Here is a 24,793-nt window from a genome sequence, read left to right as displayed (position 1 = left end):
TTTCACTGGTGGTTCTTGGGAGTGGGACATGACTAGAAAATATATAGATTTGACCAGTAGTTTACACTGTATAGTAATTGCTTTTGCTGTTTAAGCTGAAACAATGAATAATTCTTCTTCAAGTCAAATCATAAAGAGTAAGAACACAGGCTCTAGAGTCAGATTTACCTAGGGTTTAATTCTCTCTCTGTCACTTTCTGGCTGTGTAATGTTAGGCACATTTTTTAGCATCTTTGTAAAATATGGATAATAATACTTCTAGGATTGTTTTCATGATTAAAAGTGTTAATACATATAAAGTACTTAGAAGAATACTGGGCACATATTAAGCATTCAATAAAACTTGTTTTACTATATTTTTGGATGAAATGTTCTAAGATTAAGCATCTAATCAAGAAAAGAAGATAAAGACTGTATAATTATGCTCTCTTTAGAAATTTTGTTTTTATACAATTAAAATATGTATAGAAAAATATATTTGAACTATTAAAAGTAGTTATCTCCAGGGGGATATGTGGAATGGGTAAGATTATATATAACTTTTACAATATGCATTTCTGAATGATTTAACACATGAAAAAATCTATCTCCACACATGCATATATATAGTTCTGTTTTTTCAAAAAAGTAATCATATAAAATTATGTAAGATGTATTGTATTGTTTTTTGGTTGTTTTTTTTTTAATATATATATCACAAGTTTACACACACTTTCACAGGGGTGTGCACACATATATACATCTACACGTTTTATATACACTAATATAGGTTTACAACACTATACAAAGAGCTATCCTGCTTTTCAGAAGTTTGAATGTGCACATAGACCTACCTTGATGCATACACATACACACACTAGTATATACAGAAACACCAACGAAGAAGGACAGTGTGAAAGGTTGGTGGGTAGGGGGTAAGGGGCTGCAGAAGAGGCTGCCTAAAGGAGGAGGTAGGGACACAGACTGAGTGCTTGGAGCTGCCTGGCAAGTTGGACAAGAGTCAGTCATTTGTTTTAATGGCAGCATAGTATTTCATTATATGGCAGTATTTATTTAATTTTTTTCTTAATTGATGGATATTTAGATTTTTTCAGTTTTTTTTGTTATTGTAATAATACAATAAATAACCTAATTCATCTATCTTTTAAAAGTATTTGTATTAGTATTTTAGTAGAATCTATTCCTAGAACTGAATTGCTGGTTCAAAGAACACATGTACTTAAAAATTTAATAGATAACACCAAATCTCCCTGAAAAAGGTGTTGGTGTTTTTTATTTTTTTCATATTCTACAATGAGTGTTTATTACTTTTGTAACAGAAAAAAAAAAAAGAATTCAAAATGAGGAAATAAGTGCCATGACTGAAGGGGAAAAAGAGAATTCAATATAAAAAAGAAATACAACTTAAATGTTATCTATGGGCACTTAAGGAATATTTTCCAATCTACCATTTAATTTTTTAATTAATTGAGGTTTCTCTTCATTCTTTTTAAGGAAGCTTTCACTGTCTACAAACTGCATTGAAAAAATTGCCAACCTGAATGGCTTAAGTAAGTGATCCACAGTAACAAATGGTTTTTAGATTTTCTAGTTATTGCACTAAACATTCTAGAAACACTATAATTCAAGAAGCTGGCATCTGTTTTAACCATAGTAATTGTCAGGTGACAGAGATAATATATAAACTGTGCATCTTAAATTTTATTATCCAAAGAAAGTTAGAGATATTAATAACATGAAACCTGAACATTTTAAAGATATTCTAAAGTTTTATAGTTAGAATTAATGTCTTAAATAGAAAATCAGATTTTTTATTATATATTTCTGTGTTCAAATTTTTCTTGTATTTCAAACTTGTTGTATTTAAAATGGAATTCCTTACAGTAACTTTTCTTTTCTGTGCTCCTTGTCTTTGTTAGTGACATTACCTTCCTCCCACTTGTCAAGAACTCTCACCTCCTGTATTAGTTTCCTATGGTTGCTATAACAAATTACCACCAATTCTGATGGCTTGAAACAACAGAAATGTATTCTTTCACTGTTCTGGAGGCAGAAGTCTGAACTCATTTTCGCTGGACTGAGATCAAGGTGTCAGGAGGGCTGCACTCCCTCCAGAGGCTTTAGGGGAGAATCTGTTTCTTATCTGTTCCCGCTTCTGGTGGCTGCCAGCATTCCTTGACTTGTGGCTACATCACTACAACATCTACCTCTGTGGTCACATTGCCTTCTCCTCTTTTGTCTATGTCAATTCTCCCTCTTCCTTCCTCTTATGTAGATAGACGTGATTGCATCATGGCCCTCCTAGATGGATAAACCTCATCTTAAAATCCTTACTTTAGTCATATTTGCACATTACTTTTTTTTTACCCTCTAAGGTAACACTCATAGGTTCCAGAGATTCAAATGTGGATTCCTTTTGGGGGACAATTATCCAAACCATCATACTCCTCTCCCTAAAATCCTACATCCAAGTTCTTTACTAAGCCCTGTTAAATTTGTCACTTTTCCATTCCCAGAAGCCACAGCTTTGAGACCCTAATCTTTTCCACTTCACATGCTTTTCAAACAGTTTTGACAACTTTCCACAATAAGAAAACATTTGAATTCATAACCTAGAATACACATTCATATAAATACACATATCAAATATATACCTACAAACTGTAATAAAGTTTGTACAACAATGTTTAGCCTTATTGCCCAGGTTGCACTATCATTTTTCAAAAATCAATTTCATTTTTTCCCAATGTTGATCAAACCCACTAAATTAATTTCATGCCCTATTAATACGTTATGCCCTAGAGTTTGAAAAATACTGCTCTAGGAGTTTTGTCATTGCCCTGACTAGTCTCTGTGTCTCTTGTCTTTCTGCTCTTCAGTTGATACCAGAATTTTCAGCAATGATACCAGAATTTTCTTTTTTAAAATATTATTCTGATTACTATCCTCCCAGATAAGAGGACCTGTAATAGTTATTCTTATATAGCAGGTGTTTTATAAGGCAGAATAACTCTGTTGACAATTTACTAAATATTTATTGCACCAAACTATGAATGAAAAACTGCATGACTCAAAAAGCATGACTAAAAAGCTATATAGTATGATATCCTTTAATAACCTTATATTAAAGTTGAGAAAATAAGTTTTGTAGCCTTGTATGTTTTGCAAAAAATGTATTCAATTTATTAAAGAAGCAAACACCCAGCTTTAGGACACTTTTAATTTTTATCAAAGCCTTGGAGGAAGAAGAAACAATGTTTTGCTTCTAGTGGTACCCTGCTTACACAGCATACAAAATATGGAAAATATATAAATATGCTATTTTAGAATAATTAATCTACTACATTTGATATAATAATTTTTCTTTATATAGCAATAAGATCCTTTTAGCCATTTATTACCATTTTCATGTGCATTTTTTAAAAAGGAGTTTTCCATATTAATTAAGACCTTATAATTGAAGAAGTTGCATATTTTTGCCACCTCCAGTTTCAGAAGTCATTTTTCAGTCCTCTTATCTGACCCAATCAGCATATTTTGGCACAGATGATTTTTCTTTCCTCTTTGAAGGACTTTCAGTGTTTGGCTTCTAGGACACCACAGCCTCCTGATTTCCTCCTGCCTTGCTGGCCCCTTTTTCCCAGGCTCATGTCTCCAACTTTTAAATCTTAGAGTGCTCTAGGACTTGTTTATTGGACTACTATTCTCTGTTTTCACTCTCTCCAGATGATCTCATCCAGAGTCATGGTTTCCCCATCTACAGGACAGAAAATTTTATCTGTATTATTCACTGTTCAATTGTGAATGCTTATGATTGTTTATGACATATAGTAAATGCTCAATAAATGTGTTAAATGGATGAATTTTTTTGATGAACTTTATTTTTAGAGCAGGTTTAGGTTTACAGAAAAATTGCACATAAAGTAAGAGAATTCCCATATACATAGTTAGGAATGATTTTTTTTGAATGAGCTTTTTCTTCTACATAAAATAGAAAAAAAGGAAGTGGTAATTTTTCTATATCAGGAAGCTTTAAAAATAATTGGTTAGGTGGTTTTCTTAAATATTTGTCATTAATTTATAATTATATGTGTTCTTGTTTCAGTAGTTAAACCATTTCTCATGAACTAAATCAGTCTTACCTTATTCTGAAAGTTCAGTGTTTCTCATAAAGGAATTTAAAATAATTTATTGAATAACATAAATTAAAACCATCATTTATATAAGCTATATATGCTTGATACACAAACACATATACACATGTCATTTATTGCACATGGATCAGGCAATAATGCCTTATGCTGAATGTTTTCGGTAATTATCTTTTTTAATCCTTGTATTCTTATAAGATAGTTATTATACTGTCCTGATTTTATATAATGATGTAACAAAAATTCAAACAGTTTGAGTTGTTTCCCTGAATGGATTGGAACTATTTAATTGGATTTGTGTTGTTAATCATTGAATAGTGTATGTTTTAGAACAGTGCTGTCCAGTAGAACTTTTGGCAATGATGGAGATATTCTATTATAAATCTGCACTGTCCCAAGATGATTGCCACTAGACATATATAACTACTCAGCACGAAGAGGGTGGCTAGTGTGACTGAGAAATTTATTTTTTAATTACATTCAATTTTAATTAATTTAGACTTAAATAGTCACTTGGAGCCAGTGATTACCATATTGGACAGCTTATTTATAGAGGTTTAAGTTGTACAAACTAAATGTATAACTTATGTAAAAGTAGTCACAGTAGTTTCCTGGAACAGAAATGAGGTTTTCTCTGTTTTACTGGAAATCTTTTTTGTTTTTAATTTGGAAAAATAATACATGCACATAGTTTCATTCAAATGGTTCAAAAGGGGTGACAATGAAAAATAAGTTTTCCTCCAACCTCTCAGTTCCTTTTCAGATTTTTAAATACTAAATTTATTTGATTTTATTTTTAATCCTTTGTGGAGTGAAGTGGAGTTTAAATATGTTTTGTTTTCTAGTGTGAGTCCTCTTAAAATGAGAGATTTGAAATAGATTTGGCTTCAAATTTCAGGTTAAAATCTTTTACTCTTTTTATTCCTGTAATATTTTTACTAGCCAGCAATTTAAGATCATGCATTCCAAATAAGCAACTGGGTTTTTTCTATCTTTCCTATTCATTTTATTTTTTATTCTTCAGTGCATAGTGAATATACAATTTGGTGCCTGTTTTTTTTTCAATTAACTTATAACAAGAATATTTTCACATACCATTAAAATCTCTTTGCAAACATGATTTTACCTTTTTTTCCCCCTGCCTGAGATGGCTCCTTTGTCTCTTTGTTCATTGTGGGTTTTTTTGCTCATTGTTTTTCTGCTTGTTGTCTGTTTATTTTTTCTTTAGGAGGTATTGGGTACTGAACCCAGAACCTCCCATGTGGGAGGCGGTCACTCATCTGCTTGAGCCACATTCACTTCCTACTCATTTTTTGTATTTTGCTCATTGTCTTGCTTGTTGTCATCCCCTCATGTGGCTCCCTCATCTCTTTGCTAGTTGTTTTTGTTCATGTGGTTTTTTTGCTGGTTGTTTGTACTCATTGTCTTGCTTGTTGTTTTTTGCACATTGTCTGCTTGTTGTCTGCTCATTGTTTTTTCTCATCTGCTCACTATTTTTGCTTGTTGTCTGCTCCTTGTTTTTGTTTATGTCTGCTCATTGTTTGTCTTCTTTAGGGGTCACTGGGAACCAAACCCAAGACTCCCGTATGGGAGGCAGGCACTCAACTGCTTGAACCTCATCTGTTCCATGATTTTACTTTCATTAAAAAAAATTTTTTTTTAATATTTATTTTATTTTACTTATTTGTCCTGCTCCCACCTGTTCCCCCCATTGTCTGCTCTCTGTGTCCATTCATTGTGTGTTCTTCTGTGTCTGCTTATATTCTCATTAGATGGCTCCAGGAACTGATCCTAGGACCTTCTGGAGTGGGAAAGAGGTGATTACTCTCTTGCACCACCTCAACTCCCTGTTCTGCTACGTCTTCTTATTTTCTCTCCTCTGTGTCTCCTGTTGCGTCATCTTGCTGCACCAGCTCTCCACAACGGCTGGCACTCCTGCATGGGGTGGCTTTCCCATGCTGGGCGGCATTCCCACACGGGGCAGCACTCCTGCAGAGGGCAGCTTTCCCGTGTGGGCCGGCACTCTGCATGGGCCAGCTTGCCCTTACCAGGAGGCCCTGGGCAACAAACTCTGGACCTCCTCTTTGGTAGATGAGAGCCCAATTGGTTGACCCACATCCATTTTCCTGATTTTACTTTCAGTGACTGAAACATACCATTGTTGGGACAATTTACTGACAATTCCCAATTATTAGACATTTAGGTTATTTTAAATTTTTTACTATTACATAACAATGCTGTGATTAAAAATATCTTTGCATATAAAGTCTTTTTCTGTATTTTGAATTATTTCCTTAGAATCACATCCTGGAAATGTAATTACAGGATTCAAGAAGTGTAAACATTTTAGAGATGACATTCTCCTTCAGATTTTTATCAGTAACATTTTCAGTAGGATGGGTAAATACACATTGAGGAACATACTTGCAGCAAGATATCAAACTGATAGACTATAAAAATGGATGATAGACTATAAAAATGTATACAACATCTTTTTTTTTTAAGACTTATTTTATTTATTTATTCCCTTCCACTCCCTAGTTGTTTGTGTTCACTCTTTCCTCTCTGTGTCCATTTGCTGTGTGTTCTCTCGTCTTCTCTTTAGGAGGCACTGGGAACCGAACCTCAGACCTCCCATGTGGGAGAGAGGTGCTCAGTCACTTGAGCCATCTTAGCCTCTGGCTTTGTTGTGTCTCTCATTGTGTCTTCTCTTTGTGTCTCCTTGTGGCATCATCTTGTTGCATCAGCTCGCTGTGCCAGACCATCACACCGGCTCACTGTCTTGCTCGTCTCCTCTAGGAGGCACCAGGAACTGAACCTGGTCTCATAGGGACCTACACAGATGCCTTTTTTTTCTTTTTTTTTTCCTACCAGGAGGCCCTGGAGATAGAACCCAGGTCTTCCATATGGCAAACGGGAGCTCAATTGCTTGAGCCACAGCCACTTTCCTACAACATCCTTTTATAAAGTTTTATCATTTGGTTTGATTTTTTTTTTTAGGAGGTACCCGGGATTGAACCCAGGACCTTGTACATGGAAGTAGGCGCTCAAAACACTGAGCTACCCACTCACTTTGGTTTCAATTTTTTACAAAAATTGAATTGCTTATATCCTATGATGACAGAATAGCAGCAGAGATACTAGGGATAGCATCTAGGACTGAGATGAGGCAACCGTTTTTTAATTCAATATTGGCATAATATGGAATTATAATTGCAGTATTTGCTTTATGATTGTCCAATGGTATTTCCTACCTGATTACCAATTTTTATTAACATAGCCTTTCTTGCTAATTATGTAAGAATATTTATTATATAAAATTTCTTAAAGTCTTATTTTGTAAAGTCTGGATTTACAAAAATTATGTAATATGATTCTCATTAACAAAAAATTGCTTTCTTTCTACTACAGAAAACTTGAGGATATTGTCTTTAGGAAGAAACAACATAAAGAACTTAAATGGACTGGTAGGTTGTTATTTATTAATTTAAAAAACACACACACTTTTTTACTTAATATAAAATTAATTCTTGTCCATTGCAGAACCCTTACAAAATAGAAAAGCAACCATAAAAAGTACGATAAACCACTGGTAGTGTAAATACAGTTAACATTTTTATTTACATATTTCTTGGGTTTTTTTTGTTTTTGCTTTTGTATTCTTGGATGAGTATTAGCTAATAAAATCATACTGTACATATTGTTTTGTATCTCCTTTTTACATAATATGTAATGATCAGTTTTCCATGACATTCATTCCTTTGACATATTTCATAAATTCCTCCTTTACACTAGGCATTGGAGATATAGCAAATATAGCACTGCACTTCCTGGACATGTACAACCATCTCCCTCAATAGGGTTGGGAAGTTTTCAGCCATTATTTCCTCCAACACCCTTTCCATCCCCTTTCCCTTCTTTTCTCTTTCTGGGATGCCTATAATACATACGTTTGTACGTTTTGTGTTGTCATTCAAGACTAAGTCCCTGCTGGATTTTTTCTATCTTTTTATCTGTGTGTTCTACTATCTGTTTGATTTCAGATGTACTGTCTTCCACATCACCAATTCTTTCCTCTGCCTGTTCAAATCTGCTGTTATTTGCTGCAAGTGTATATTTGATCTCTTGGATTGTACCATTTATCACCATCATATCCATTAACTTTTTATGTATGTTTACAGTTTCTTCAGTATGCTCTCCCAGTGTTTTCTTAATATCCTTAATCTCTTCCTTCACTTCATTAAGTTGGTCCATGATATTTGTTTGGACAGCTTTGATTAGTTGTTCAATGTGCTGCTTCTCTTCCTGGTTTTTAGTTTGTTCATTGGACTAGGCCATATCTTCCTGTTTCTTGGTATGGCTTGTAATTTTTTGTTGCTGTTTGGTCATCTTTTTATTTTGATGAGTTTATTCAGTTGATTAGCTTCTCCCTCTAATCTAGGTTTTATTTAGTTGCTGTTTTTGTGTGTGTGTGTTAAGTTTTCTCTTTGAAACTTTGTTCTTCTTATTCTGTTTCCTTGTTGTTGTCTAAGTTCCCTTGAAGGAAAAAGATTAGGGCCAGAGAAAGAAAAAGAGGTAAGAAAATAACGAGGGTAATAGTAATAATGATAGTAAAGGTTAGCAGAGGAATCATATAAGACCTAGGAAAATGAATATTTTACTCATGTAAGCAGTGTAGAGTTATAGGAATGAAGTACTTACAATGAAATGGGAAACTGAATATGGAGAAGTATATAGAATGAATTAAAAAGCCAGAGTGATGAGGAGAGAGGGAAAGAGAAAAGAAAGGACAAAAAGAAAAAGAGTTAATAAAAGAAACAGAAGAGTTAGAAATAAAATTTTAAAAAAACAACAACAACAGGAAAACCAGGGACTAAACAAAGAAAGAGGGATGTAAAAGCAACAACAGAAAGCAGAAGATAGAAAGGTGTAGGAAGGAAAAGAGATAGTGTTGGTAGCCAAAATCGTTATACCCAGAAAAGAGGAAATCAAGGAAGAGGAAACACAGCAAACAAGAAACAAGCCGACAGCACTTAATTTTTTAAAAAACAGTGGGGAGGAGGCCAAGAAAGAGGAAAGAAAGACAAGAAAATGAAAAAAAAAAAGAAAACAAACAGACAAACCCACAAGTAAGCAGTCAAACAAACACTAAGGAAAAATAACTTTCCCTCTTAAGCCCCTGTGTAGCTTCTCAGGCTGCTGGTGTTTATCAGTTACTCTGCAACCTTCCCGCTGCAGATTTTGAAGTGGGTTTTAGCGAGTAAACTATGTGTTTTACTCAGCCAAAGGGGTGCTGATGCAAAATGTCAGAAATTGGTTGGTTTTTATAAAGGATATTTATTTGGAGTAGGAGCGTACAGATACCAGGCCATAAAGCATAAGTTACTTCCCTCACCAAAGTCTATTTCCATGTATTAGAGCAAGATGGCTGCCATGGCTACAAGGGTTCAGGCTTCCTGGGTTCCTCTCTTCCTGGGGCTGGCTTCTCTTTCCTCTGTGTGCTTACTTCCTGGGGCTCCAGTTTAAGACTTCAGCATCAAATTCGAACAGCAAAACTCCAACCTTATGAACCCTCATTATAAATATTAAAATGTTAACCTTACTTTGACTTTTCAGTTTTTTTTAAGAGACACAGGGACGTGTCTATTTACTTCTATTGAATGTAACTAATGAAAGTATGAAGTTGCATTTAATTTTTCAAAATATGGAAATATGATTTTAGGGAGTAAATCAAGGCTATGTATTAAGCCAGTTATGCACTGAATATTAAATTGATAAAACTTTATTTGCATTTTTAAAATCCATAAATAGGAGTTAAAATGTGTCTTTTCACTAAATATTTTTATTACAAAAACAAACAAAAAAGAACCCTCAACTCTGTCCTTTGCCATGCCTTTTATCTGTGAGTTCCCACCCACTAGGGGTGGGGACTAATGCCCTAATGCTGTGACCCAATCAAAGCCCTAATCATATCTTAATCACGGTAGGTACAGACCAGGTGACAAACATAATCCAATATCTATTTTTGGAATTCATAACCATATCAAACTGCTATACTAAGTTAAATTATAAAACAAAAGTAACTTTTTTTTTTTAGGAAAAAATAAGAGACCCAAGAGAAACTAAATACAAGAATAATGTCTGTTTTCCCTGTCCTAAAGTATCAACTGGATGTTTAATATCCTGGTGGGTTACTACACTAAGAGGAGCTGGGAATTGAACCAGGGACCTTGAATATTCAAGTCGTAAACTCCTCTACTGAGCTAAACTTTCTTGTTTAGTCGATTAGCTCTTCAGAAAGCTATCAAGTCACTTTCCCTCTGGCAGGATTGACCTTTTGCCTTGGATAAATTCCTGCTGATTAGAATCTGTCTTTCCGCTTTCAATTCTTACTGCTTTCTCTCCCAGAGCAGCAGGATGCTATAGCCTGTTTGAGAGTGTCCTTTTGAAATTCAAAGGGGACCCTGGTGACTTAATTCACCGCAGAAAAAAATGACTCCCAGGGAAACGGACTTTGGCCCAGTGGTTAGGGCGTCCATCTACCATATGGGAGGTCCGCGGTTCAAACCCCGGGCCTCCTTGACCCGTGTGGAGCTGGCCATGCGCAGCGCTGATGCGCGCAAGGAGTGCCTTGCCACGCAAGGGTGTCCCCCGCGTGGGGGAGACCCACGTGCAAGGAGTGCGCCCGTGAGGAGAGCCGCCCAGCGTGAAAAGAAAGAGCAGCCTGCCCAGGAATGGCGCCGCCCACACTTCCCGTGCCGCTGACGACAACAGAAGCGGACAAAGAAACAAGACGCAGCAAATAGACACCAAGAACAGACAACCAGGGGAGGGGGGGAAATTAAAATTAAAAAAAAAAAAAAAAAAAAAATGACTCCCAGAAAAAAATGACTCTCGACCCTCTTCAAGAGCACCCACTTCTCACAGGGAACGCTGAATACGCTCCTGGAAGCTTATTAAGCACTTCCTACTGTCCCCTTCCCTTAGGAGAGTTGAAATTGACTAGTTAATTGCCTGACTCGGCCTTCTCCCAGGCCAATTTTCCCTATCCCAGAGTGGTTAGGTAAATCAAGCTGCCTCAGAAGATTCACCTCTCCCCTCTTCCTGGTGTCACCTCGAGCCAGCTGTTATGCTCCTCAAAGCTTAAAACAGGGGTTCAGACTATCGAACATGCACAGGGGAAACCTCTCCACCCCTCACTGGAATCCTCCTGTGCTTGGAGTTTGCCTCCTCCGGCTGGGTGACCAGGGAGAGTCGGGCTTGCTGCAGCTTCCTGAGAGTAGGGTTTAACAGTTCTGTAGTAGCTCCAGCTTTAGGTACCAGAAACTCACAGTTTTACCTTGAGTAGTCAATCTTCGTCATGCCCTAAAGCCTCCAGCTGTGTGGGTTCCCAGAACAGCTCACTTGAGCAGGATTTTGCCCTCACTCAGCCGTTTTTTGGTGAGAGAGATGAGTGGGTACTTAATCCAACACCATCTTGCCCCTCGATCCTATTTATTTATTTTTTAAAGATTGATTTCTTTCTCCCCACCTCTCATTGTTTGCATTTTTTGTGTACATTTGTTGTGTGCTGGTCTTCTCTTTCTAGGAGGCACTGGGAACCAAACCTGGGGACCTCCCATGTGGGAAAGAGGCGCTAATCTCCTGAGGCACCTCCACTCCCTGCTTTGTTGCATCTCTCAGTGTGTTTCCTTGCTGTCTCTTGTTTGCGCCATCTCACTGCATCATCTTGTCGCATCAGCTACCTGCGCCAGGTTGGCACGTCAGCTTGCTGTCTTGCTCATCTTCTCCAGGAGGCACTGGGAACCAAACCCAGACGTCCCATGTAGTAAGCGGGAGCTCAGTCGCCTGAGCCACATCTACTTCCCAATAAGTTATTTTTGATGGTGATAAAATATACATAATAAAATCATTTTAACCATTTTAAGAGGACAATTCTTTGGCTTTAAGTACATTAACAGTTCTATGTAACTTTTGCTGCTATATCTAGACTATTTTCATCATCCCAAACCAAAACGCATATTCATTTAGCAGTAACTCTTCCTACGCCACCCCTGGTAACCACTGTTCTGCTTTCTGTCTCTATGAATTTGCTTTTTCTAAGTATTTCATATAAAAGAAATTGTATACTGTTTGTCTTTTTGTGCCTAGTTTATTTTATGCAATATGATGTCTTAAAGTTTCATCCCTGTTGTAGTATGAATGAGTGTTTCACTTCTTTTTGCAACTGAACAATATTCCATTATGTGGATATACCATGTTTTGTTTATGCAATGGACACGTGGGTTGCTTCCACATTTTACCTGTTGTGAATAACGCTGCAAGGAATACTAGTGTACAAGTATCTGTCTTGGTCCCTGATATCAGTTTTTTGGGGTATGTGCCTAGAAGTAGACTTGTTGAGTCATATGGTAATTCTGTATTAAACCTTCTGAGGAACCACCAAACTGTCTTCAGCAATGACTGCATCATTTTACATTCCCACCAACATTGTTATTTTCAACCAACACTTGTTATTTTCAATTTTTAAGATAATAACCATCTTAGTAGGTGTGAAATGACATCTCATTGTAGTTTTTTTTTTTTAAGATTTATTTTATTATTTATTTCTCTCCCTTCCCCCCCAGTTGTCTGTTCTTTGTGTCCATTTGCTGCGTGTTTTTCTTTGTCCACTTCTGTTGTTGTCAGTGGCACGGGAATCTGTGTCTCTTTATGTTGCATCATCTTGCTGCGTCAGTTCTCCGTGTGGGCAGTGCCATTCCTGGGCAGGCTGAACTTTCATTCGTGCTGGGTGGATCTCCTTACGGAGAGCACTCCTTGCACGTGGGCTCCCCTACGTGGGGGGCACCCCTGCGTGGCACAGCACTCCTTGCATGCATCAGCACTGCATGTGGGCCAGCTCCACACGGGTCAAGGAGGCCCAGGGTTTGAACCGTGGACCTCCCATGTGGTAGACGGATGCCCTATCCATTGGGCCAGGTCTGCTTCCCTCATTATAGATTTAATTTTCATTTCTCCAATGGATAATGATGTTGAGCATCTTTTCAAATACTTATTGGCCATTTGAATATCTTCTTTGGAGAAATGTCTATTCAAATCATAGGCCCATTTTTTAAAAATTGGGTTGTTGAGTTCTTTATTTATTTTTTTAAGGTTTATTTCTCTCATCCCTCCCCCCCCCCAGTTGTCCAGTTGTCTGCTCTCTGTGTCCCTTCGCTGCGCGTTCTTCTGTGACCACTTCTATCCTTATCAGCGGCACCGGGAATCTGTGTTTCTTTTTGTTGCGTCATCTTATTGTGTCAGCTCTCTGTGTGTGCGGTGCCATTCTTGGGCAGGCAGCACTTTCTTTCACATTGGGCGGCTCTCCTTCTGGGGTGCACTCCTTGCACGTGGGGCTCCCCTATGCGGGAGACACTCCTGCATGGCACGGCACTCCTTTGCACACATCAGCACTGTGCATGGACCAGCTCCACACAGGTCAAAGAGGCCTGGGGTTTGAACCGCAGACCTCCTATGTGGTAGGCCCACGCCCTATCCATTGGGCCAAGTTCACTTCCCTGTAGTTCTTTATATATTCTGGATATTAAAACCTTATTGGATATATTGTTTCCAATTATTTTCTCTTATGCTTTAGGCTGTCTTTTCACATTCTTGATGATGTTCTTGGATGCATGAAAGTTTTTAATTTTGATGAAGTCCATTTCACCTATTTTTTCTTTTGTTACCCTTGCTCTAAAATCTAAAAATCTATGCCTACTACAAAAGTCCTGAAGATATTTCCATATGATTTCTTGACCTAATATATTTAGGTCATTGATCAATTTTGAATTAATTTTTGTTTATGGTGAGCAGTCGGAGTCCACATCCATTCTTTTGCATGCATATATCCAGTTGTCCCAACACCATTTGTTGAAAGAGACTATTTTTTTCCCTACCAAATGGACTTGGCACCCTTATTGAAAATCAACTGACCACAGATGTGTGGATTTAACTCTGGATTCTCAATTCTGTTTCATTGCTCTGTATGTCTATCCTTATACCAGATTCACACTGTTTGAATTACTGAAGGCTGTTTTTTTTTTTTTAAAGATTTATTTATTTATTTCTCACCCCTTCCCCGCCTCCCCTCCCCCCGTCCCAGTTGTCTGTTCTCTGTGTCCATTTTGCTGCATGTTGTTCTTTTTGTCCGCTTCTGTTGTTGTCGGCGGCACGGGAATCTGTGTTTCTTTTTGTTACGTCATCTTGCTGAGACTACTCTCCATGTGGGCGGCACCATTCCTGGGCAGGCTGCACTTTCTTTCACGCTGGGCGGCTCTCCTTACGGGGTGCACTCCTTGTGCATGGGGCTCCCCTACGCGGGGGACACCCCTGTATGGCAGGGCACTCCTTGTGCACATCAGCACTGTGCATTGGCCAGCTCCACACGGGTCAAGGAGGCCGGGGGTTTGAACCATGGACCTCCCATGTGGTAGACGGACGCCCTAACCACTGGGCTAAGTCCACTGCCAGAATTGTTTTCTTTATTTCCTTTTCAGAAGGTTTATTACTGGTCTATAGGTACTATACTGACTTCTGTATGTTCCTTAAACTTTATTAAATTTGTTTATAAGTTCTATTAGCTTTGGGATTTTCTATATATGAGATCATATCATCTGCAAATAGGGATAATTTGGTTTCTTCTCCAATGAATACCTTTTATTTCTTTCTCTTGGCTAGAACTTCTAGTACAATATTGAATAACAGTGGTGAGAGTGGACATCCTTATCTCGTTCCTGATCTTAGGGGAAAAGCTTGTTTGCTGTGCAGTTTTCATAAATGCCCTTTATTATGTTAAGAAATTTTCCTTCTATTCCTAGTTTTGTGTGTTTTTTTAAATCATGAAAGGTTTTTGGATTTTGTCAAATACTGTATCAGTTGAGATGATCATTTGGGTTTTTTTCTTCATTCCATTAACATGGTGTATTACACTGATTAATTTTCTTTTTTTTTCTTTTTTTTAAAGATTTATTTATTTATTTCCCCTCCCCCCACTTTGTGACTCGTTTTTACTGTCTGTTCTCTGTGTCCATTTGCTGCACGCATTTCTGTGTCTGCTTGTCTCCCTTTTTTTTGTTGGGTCATCTTGCTCTGTCAGCTCTCCATGGCTCATGGGCCAGCAGCTCTCCACAGTGCACGGGCCAGCTTTGCCTTCACAAGGAAACCCTGGGACGCAAACCCATGGCCTCACTTATGGTAGATGGGAGCCCAACTGATTGAGCCACAGCTGCTTCCCTGATTTTCTTATATTGAACCAATCTTGTATTCCTGTAATAAATCCCACTTGGTCATGGTACATATAATCCTTTTAATATACTATTGGGTTCAGTTTGCCAGTATTTTGTTGGGGATTTTTGCAATTTATTCATAAGGGATATTGATCAGTAATTTTCTTTTCATATGCTGTCTTTACCTGGTATTGGTACCAGGGTAATGCTGGCCTCATAGAATGAATTAGGAGTACTCCATCCTCTTCTATTTTTTCAAAGAGTTTGGGAAGGATTGATATTAAATCTTCTTTAAATGTTTGGTAGAATTCAGCAGTGAAACCATCCAGGCCTGGGCTTTTCTTTATCAGGAGGTATTTAATTACTGATTCAATCTCTTTACTTATAGGTCTTTTGAGATTTTCTATTTCTTCTTACATCAGATTAGGTAATTTGTATGTTTGGTTGTTTTGAGCTGTGTACTCAGAAAAACATTCTTACACTCCATTCATTCCTGGGGGTGTGAATCCATAGTAAGTAGTATCTTTTGATGAGGTTATTTCAGTTAATGTTTGGCCCAACTCAGTGAGAATGGGTCCTAATCCTATTTCTGGAGTCCTTTCTAAGCAGAATGAAATCCATAGAGAGAGAGAAAAAGCCAGGGAAGCAAAAATCTGAAGGCCAGTGGAAACTGAAAGAGAAGAGAGAGGCCAGGAGAGGCTGCTGCTATGTGCACATGTGCACTGCTATGTGACAGAGGAGCCAAGGACCAAGGATTCCTGGCAGCCAGCCCCAAAATGTCAGTCTTCAGGAAGAAAGCATTGCCTTAATGATGCCTTGATTTGGAATCCTTCTAGCCTCAAAATCATGAGCCAATAAATGTCCATTAATCCAACCCATTGCATGGTATTTGCTTTACAATGCTTTTAGCAATGAAAAACTAAAACAGTATGTTTCAAGGAATTTGTCCATTTCATCCACATTTTAAATTTGTTGTCATATCATTGTTCATGGTACCCTCTTATAATCTTTTTATTTCTGTAAGGTAAGTATTGTCCCCACTTTCATTCCTGATTTTAGTTATTTGTGTCCTTTCTTTTTTTCTTTTTATCTTTGTCAGTGTGACTAAAGTTTTGTTGATTTTATTGATTTTTTCAAAAAACCAACTATTGGTTTTGTTGATTCTTTCTTTCGTTTTTCTATTCTCTATTTCATTTACCTCAGCTCTTATCTTTACTATTTCCTTCCATCTACAAAGTGTGGGTTTAATTTGCTCTTCTTTTTCCATTTCTTTGGGTGTGAAATTAGGTATTAATTTGTGGCCTTTTTTTCCTTTTGTTTTTTTTGTGTGTGTTTTTATTTTGTTCTTTTTTTTAAAATTTTGATTGATTGATTGATTGCATCACCTTCTCACACCCTACCCCAACATCTATGGGATTTTATTTTTCTCTGCCAAGTTGTTTTTTGTTATTGTTGTTTTTTTACAGATTAATTTATTGATAAAAATTAATAAAGCATACAATTCATCCAAAATGTACAATCAATGGTATTTGGTATAATCACATAGTTGTGTATCCATCACTTAAATCATTATTAGAGCATTTTAATTATTTCTGTATTAATGATAATTTAAAAACAAGAAAATTATTCACCCATCTCCCTATGTTTCCTATGCTATATGTAGCTGCTATTTCTGGCTATTCTTGCACAATTATTTATTTATTAAGAGTTTAACTGAGATATATTCATATACCCTATGATCTATATAAAGTGAATAATCAGGGAAGCAGATATGGCTCAAGCAATTACGCTCCTGTCTACCATATACAAGGTCCAGGGTTTGATACCCCATCCTCCTGGTGAAGGCAAGCTGTCCTATGTGGCAAGCTCACCCATGTGGAGTGCTGGCCTGCACAGGAGTGCTGGCCCATGCAGAGAGCTGGCACAGCAAGATAATGCAACAAAAAGAGACAGAGGAGAGTTAATAAGAGGTGCAGCAGACCAGGGAGCCAAGGTGGCACAAGAGAATGATCACCTCTCTCCCACTCCAGAAGGTCCCAGGATCAGTTCCCAGAGCCACCTAATGAGAATACAAGCAGACACAGAAGAACACACAGCGAATAGACACAGAGAGCAGACAATGGAGGGAGGGGGGAGAAATAAATTAATCTTCAAAAAAATAATGATAATAAAGTGAATAATCAATGACCTTTAGTATGATCACAATGTTGTGCATTCATCATCACAAAAATTTTTGGAATTACTTCATTACTGCAAGAAGAAAAACTCCACACCCCTTAGCATTCCTTCCCTAGCCCTATAAAACCACTAAACAAATTTCATCTTTATAAAATGATTTATATTTACATTTTATATAAATGGAATCATACAATATGTTACACAATATATTTAGTTCACAGTAGCACAATCATACAGTGTTTGTCCTTTTGTATCTGGCTTGCTTCACTCAACCTAAGGTCCTCCAGGTTCATCCATGTTGTCATATACTTTATGTCTTCATTTCTTATCGATGCATAATATTCTATCATGTGAATACACTACCGTTTGTTTATCCATTCTTCGTTGATGGATACCTGGGTTGTTTCCAACTTTTGGCAATCATGAATAATGCCACTATGAACATCAGTGTGCAGGGGTCTGTTCATGTCACTGCTCTCAGTTCTTCTGGGTATATACCCAGAAGTGGTATTGCAGGGTCCGTCGCAAATCTATATTCAGCTTCTTTAGGAAATGCCAAACTGTCCTCCACAGTGGCAGTACCACTGTGGAGTGAATAAGTGCTCCTATCTCACCACATCCTCTCTGACACATGTAGTTCTCTGTCTTTTTAATAGTGGCCATTCTGATAGGTGTGAAATGATGTTTCATATAGTTTCAGTTTGCATTTCCCTAATCATGAGTGATGTTGAACATTTTTTCATGTGCTTTTTTTTTTTGCCATTTGTATTTCTTTTAACAAATATCTATTCAAGTCTTTTGCCCATTTTTTTTTCCATTTTTTAAAAACCATTTTTTAATTGGGTTGTTTGTCTTTTTATTGTTGAGTTGTAACATCTCTTTATGTATTATTGATATTAAACCCTTATCAGACATGTGAGTTGAGCCATTGAGTTGGCTGCCTTTCCATGCTTTTGACAAAGTCCTTTGATATGCAAGAGTTTAATTTTGAGGAGGTCCCATATATCTTTCCTTTTGTTCCACATGCTTTGGGTGTAAGGTCCAAGAAACCACCACCTACCACAAAGCCTTTAAGATGTTTCCCTACATTTCCTTCTAGGAGTTTTATGGTCATGGCTTTTATATTTAGGTCCTTGTTCAATTTGAGTTGATTCTTTCATAGGGAGTGAGATAAGGGTCATCTTTCAATCTTTTGGTTGTAGATAGCCAGTTCTCCCAGCACCATTTGTTGAAGGCACTATTTTGTCCCATTAACATGGACTTGATAGGTTTGTCAAAAAAAACAGTTGACCATAGAGGTGAGGGTTTATTTCAGGACTTTCAATTCTACTCCACTAATTGATTTGTCTAACTTTATGCCAGTACTATGCTGTTTTGATCACTGTAGCTTTGCGATATGTTTCAAGGCCATGAAATGAAATTCTGCCCAGGTCGCTCTTCTTTTTTAGAATACTTTTAGATTTTTGGGTGCATTCTCCCTTCCAAATGAATTTGGAAATTGCCTTTTCTATTTCTGTGAAGTAGGCTGTTGGAATTTTGTTTAGTATTGCATTGAATCTATAAATCTGTTTGGGTAGGTCTTCATTGATTTCTTTTAGCATTGTTTTATAGTTTTCTGCATGTAGGTCCTGTACTTCTTTGGTTAAATTGATTCCTAGATATTTGAGTCTTTTTGTCGCTATTGTAAGTGGAATTTTTTTCCTGATTTCCTTCTCAGATTGTTCAATACCAGTATACAGAAACATTACTGATTTTTGCATTTTGATCTGGTATTTTGCCACTTTACTGAACTCATTTATTAGCTCAAAGAGCTTTGTCATAGACATTTCAGAATTTTCTAAATATAGAATCATGTCATCTGCAAATGGTGAGAGTTTTACTTCCTCTTTTCCTATTTGAATGCCTTTAACTTTTTTTCTAGTCTAATTGCTCTAGGTAGAACTTCTAATACAGTGTTGACTAATAATGGTGACAGTGGACATCCTTGTCTTATACTGGATCTTAGAGAGAAAGTTTTCAACCTTTACCCATTGACTATGAGGTTGGCTGTGGGTTTTTCATATATGCCTTTTTATCATATTGAGGAATTTTCCTTCTATTCCTATCTTTTAAAGAGTGTTTATCAAGAAGGGATGCTAGATTTTGGCAAATGCCTTTTCTGCATTGATTGAGTTGATGGTGGGTTTTTTTCCTTTAATTTGTTAATGTGTATTACATTGATTGATTTTCTTATGTTGAACCAGCCTTGCATACCAGGAATAAATGCCACTCGGCCGTGATGTATACATCTTTTGATATGCTGTTAGATTTGATTTGCAAGTATTTTATTGAGAATTTTTGCATCTATGTTCATTAGAGAGATTGGTCTGTAATTTTCTTGTAATACCTTTATCTGGCTTTGGTATTAGGGTGATGTTGGCCTCCTAAAATGTTTTGGGTAATTTTCCCTCCTATTCAATTTTCTGGAAGAGTTTAAACAGAATTGGTGTTAATTCTTTTCGAAATGCTTGGTAGAATTCACTGCTGAAGCCATCTGGTCTTTGACTTTGCTGGGAGATTTTTGAAGACAGATTCAATATATTTAAATGTGATTGGTTTGTTAAGTTCTTGTATTTTTTGTAGCATCAGAGTGGGTTGTTTATGCATTTATAGGAATTTGTCCATTTCATCTAGGTTGTATAGTTTGTTGGTATACAGTTGCTCATAATACCCTCTTATGATCTTTTTTATTTCTGTGGGATCAGTCATAACTTCCCCTATTTCATTTCTGATAGTATTTATTTGCATCCTCTCTCTTTTTCTTTATTAGTCTAGCTAGGGGTTTGTCAATTTTATTGATCTTTTCAAAGAACCAGCTTTTGGTTTTGTTGATTTTCTCTATTGTTTTAGTTGTTGTTGTTGTTCTCAATTTCACTTATTTCTGCTCCAATCTTTATTACTTCTTTTCTTCTGCTTGCTTTGGGTTTGGTTTGCTATAACTTTTCTGCTTTCTGTAGTAGTTCAGTTAAATCTTTGAGTTTAGCACTTTCTTATTTTTTAATGTAGGTATTTAGGCTGTAAATTTTCCTCTCAAGGCTGACTTTGATATATCCCATAAGTTTTGATGTGTTCTTGTTTACATCTGTCTGAATATATTTACTGTTTTCCTTGCAATTTCTTCTTTGACCCACTGATTTTTAGGTGTTGTTTAACCTCCACACATTTGTGAATTTACCTTTTTCCTGCCTATTATTTATTTCCAGTTTCTTTCCATTATGATCAGAGAAGGTTCTTTGTATACTTTCAGTCTTTTTATATGTATTGAGAGCTGCATTGTGACCTAACATGTGGTCTATCCTGGAGAAAGATCTATGGGCCTTGAGAAGAATATATAACCCTCTGCATTTGGATGCAACATTCTGTATATGTCTGTTAGGTCTCACTCTTTTTTCATATTATTGAAGTTCTCTGTTTCCTTGTTGATTTTCTGTCTAGTTGTTCAATCTGATGATGTGAGTGGTGTGTTGAAGTCTCCAACGATTATTGTAGAGATGTCTGTTTCTCCAGTTTCACCAGAGTTTGTCTCATGTATTCTGGGGTACCCTGGTTAGTGCATAGATATTTATGACTGTTATATCTTCCTGGTTGATTGTCCCTTTTATTAATATATAGTAGCCTTCTGTATCTCTTTTAACTTTTTTGCATTTAAAGTCAATTTTGTCCAATGTTAGTATAGCTACCCCTGCTCTTTTTTGGTTATTATTTGCTTGGAGTATCTTTTTCCAACCTTTCATTTTCAGCTGGTTTGTATCCCTGAGTCTAAGTTGAGTCTCTTGTAGGCAGCATATGGATGGCTCACTTTTTTAATCCATTCTGTCAACCTTTGTCTTTTGAGTGGGGAGTTTAATCCATTCACATTCAATGATATCATGGTAAATGAATTATTTACTTCCACCATTTTATTCTTTGGTTTTCATATATATGTAATGCCATTTTTTCATCTGTCTTTTACTGTATAGGTTATCCTTTCTGCTATTCTTTCTTCTATACCCTCCTCCAAGCCTCTCCCCTTTCTTTTTCTTTTGGGCTCTAAGGCTTCCTTTATTATTTCCTGCAAGGGTGGATTCTTTTTTATGAACTCAGTTTGTTTCTGTTTGTTTGTGAATATTTTTATACTCACCTTCATATTTGAAGTACAGTTTTGCTGGATAAAGAATTCTAGGCTGGCAGTTTTTTTCTTTCAGTATCCTAATTGTATCATAGCACTGTCTCTTTGCCTCTGTGGTTTCTGATGAGAAATCTGTGCTAAGTCTTATTGGACTTCCCTTTTTTTTTTTTCAAAGATTTATTTATTTATTTAATTCCCCCCTCTCCCCCGGCTGTCTGTTCTCTGTGTCTATTTGCTGCATCTTGTTTCTTTGTCCGCTTCTGTTGTTGTCAGTGGCACGGGAAGTGTGGGTGGCGCCATTCCTGGGCAGGCTGCACTTTCTTTCACGCTGGGCAGCTCTCCTTACGGGGCGCACTCCTTGCGCATGGGGCTCCCCTACACAGGGGACACCCCTGCATGGCAGGGCACTCCTTGCGCGCATCAGCACTGCGCATAGGCCAGCTCCACATGGGTCAAGGAGGCCCAGGGTTTGAACCGCTGACCTCCCGTGTGGTAGACGGACGCCCTAACCACTGGGCCAAGTCCATTTCCGTGGACTTCTCTTGTATGTGATGGTTTGCTTCTCCCTTGGTGATCTTAGAATTTTCTCTTTATCTTTGACATTTGACATTCTTAGTAGATCTATTCAGATTTATTCCTATTGGTGTACATTGCACTTAGACATGTAAGTTCATTTCTTTCATGAGAGTTGGTAAATTTTCAGCTATTATTTCCTCAAATACTCTTTCTATCCCCTTTTCCCTTCTCTTCTTCTCTGAAACTCCTATGAAATATATGTTGCTACGTTTTGTGTTGTCATTCAGCTCTCTGAGTCCCTGCTCAATTTTTTTTCATTCTTTTCTCTCTCTGTTCTTTCCTCTCCTCAATTTCAGGTGTCCTGTCTTTAGTATCACTTATTCTTCTATTATCTCGAGTCTGCTGTTATATGCCTCTGTGTTTTTGACCTCACCTATTGTGTTCTTCATTTCCATGAGGTCTATTACTTTACAGTTCAGGATTTCAAGTTCTTCTTTGTGCTCACTCAATGTCTTCTTGATGTCATTTATCTCTATAGCCATATTGTCTTTCGACTCATTAATTTGATTTTCGAAATTTGTGTGCATCCTTTTTTTTTTAAGATTTATTTTTTATTTATTCTCTCCCCTTCCCTGCCTCCCCAAGTTTCTGCTCTCTTTGTCCATTCACTGTGTGTTCTTCTGTGTCTGCTTGTATTCTTGTCAGTGGCACCCAGAATCTGTGTCTCGTTTTGTTGCATCTTCTCTGTGTGTGCGGCACCATTCCTGGGCAGGCTGCATTTTTTTTTTTTTTTTTTTTGCGCTGGGCATCTCTCCTTGTGGGGCACACTCCTTGTGCGTGGGGCTCCTCTACGCAGGAGATACCCCTGCATGTCACGGCACTCCTTGAGTGCATCAGCACTGCGTGTGGGCCAGCTCATCACACGATTCAGGAGGCCCTGGTTTTGAACCATGGACCTCCCATGTGGTAAGCGGATGCCCTATTCATTGGGCCAAATCCACTTCCCATATGTGCATCTTGTTAATTAGTTGTGTCAAATCCTGCATCTCTTCTGAGGCTTTGATATAGTCCTTTTCTTGGGCCATTTCTTCCATTTTCTTAGTATGCCTCATAATTTTTTGCTGATGTCTAGGCATCTGATTAAGATGGTAGTTTGCTTAGATGCTCAATTTCTTTCTTTCATAAGGATTTAGTGCTGGGAGGCTATGTGTTACTGCTGCTCTTTTTTTTAAGCTTTATTTTTCACCCCATCCCCTACTCCTTGTTTGCACTAGCTGTCTGCTCTCTGTGTCCGTTCATTGTGTTCTCTCTGTGTCTCCTTGTCTTCTTTTTAGGAGGCACCAGGAACCAAACCTGGGACCCCCCCCATGTGGAAGGAAGGTGCCCAGTTTCTTAAGCCACATCAGCTCCCCTGCCTTTGTGTCTCCTATTGTGTCTCCTCATTGTATTTCCTCATTGTGTCTTCGCATTATGTCAGCTCACTGTGCAAGCCTGTCACATCAGCTCACTCTCTTGCTCGTGTTCTTTAGGAGGCACCATGAACCAAACCCAGGTGTAGGCAGGTGCCCAACTGCTCAAGCCACATTCTCTTCCCTACTGCTACTGTATGATTCTTGGTTCGATGGTTTTGCCGTCGTCATGATTCCTTTCCTTTGTCCCTCTCTTTTCTGGGCAGTGTCCAATCTTTCCTTGGTGTCCTAAACCCTAGAAGATAATTTTGCAGGCCATTTCAGTCTGTCCTCTAGCAATTATTCTGGCAGAGAAGAAAGACCTATGTTTCTCTTCTTTTTTAATATAGTTACTTAGAGCTATAAATTTTCCTCTGAGCAGTGCCTTTGCCATATACCATAAGTTTTGATATTTTGCATTTGCATTTTCATTTATCTCAAGATATTTCCTAATTTCCTTTTTTATTCTTTGACCAACTGGTGTTTGTATGTTTTAAATTTACATATATTTGTAAATTTTCTCATTTTTCCTTCTGTTATTGATTTCTAGCTTTTTTCAATTATGGTCCATGAAGCTCCTTTGTATGATTTCCATATGTTTACATTTATTAAGATTTGATTTGTATCCTTACATGTGATCTGTCCTTGAAAATGTTCCATGTGTACTTGAAGGAAGAATGTATATGAATCTCCTTTTAGCTATATTATTGTACAATGAATAATGTACAATGTACAATGAATAATTCCTTGGATAAATTCCTAAAAATAGAATTACTGGGTCAAAAGGTATGAATTTCTTTTAAGGCTGTTGTGATATATTACCAAGTTTCCCTATAGAAAGGTCTTAACCATTTTTTTTAAACAAATCAATTTTATTGAAACATATTAGTAAAACATAAAATCCATCCAAATTGTACAATTAATGGTATCTGGTATAATCACATAGTTGTGCATTCATCACTTCAGTCATTATTAGAGCATTTTCATTATTTCAATAATAGTAATAACAAACAACCAAAAAATTCATCACCTCTCAATGTATCTATGCTTCCCCTACTGTACATAGCTGCTATTTCTGGCTCTTCTTGC

General features: G+C 37.2%; 1 protein-coding gene across 5 annotated transcripts in view; it reads left to right on the top strand.

The window, feature by feature from the left end:
- The window catches only part of LOC101441550 (acyl-coenzyme A thioesterase 6), a 123,466-nt gene that overhangs the window by 80,962 nt on the left and 17,711 nt on the right, over positions 1 to 24,793 (top strand). For all 5 annotated transcript variants that reach the window (XM_004455113.4, XM_058293093.2, XM_058293091.2 and 2 more), the window contains exons 5-6: positions 1,495 to 1,550; positions 7,563 to 7,618. In XM_004455113.4, the coding sequence (XP_004455170.2) occupies positions 1,495 to 1,550; positions 7,563 to 7,618 (112 nt within the window). The remainder of the gene's footprint in view (positions 1 to 1,494; positions 1,551 to 7,562; positions 7,619 to 24,793) is intronic.

This window comes from Dasypus novemcinctus, chromosome 3, assembly GCF_030445035.2.
Source record: "Dasypus novemcinctus isolate mDasNov1 chromosome 3, mDasNov1.1.hap2, whole genome shotgun sequence".
In the NCBI taxonomy this organism is placed as follows: domain Eukaryota; kingdom Metazoa; phylum Chordata; class Mammalia; order Cingulata; family Dasypodidae; genus Dasypus; species Dasypus novemcinctus.
This window is presented reverse-complemented; position numbering and strand designations above follow the sequence as displayed.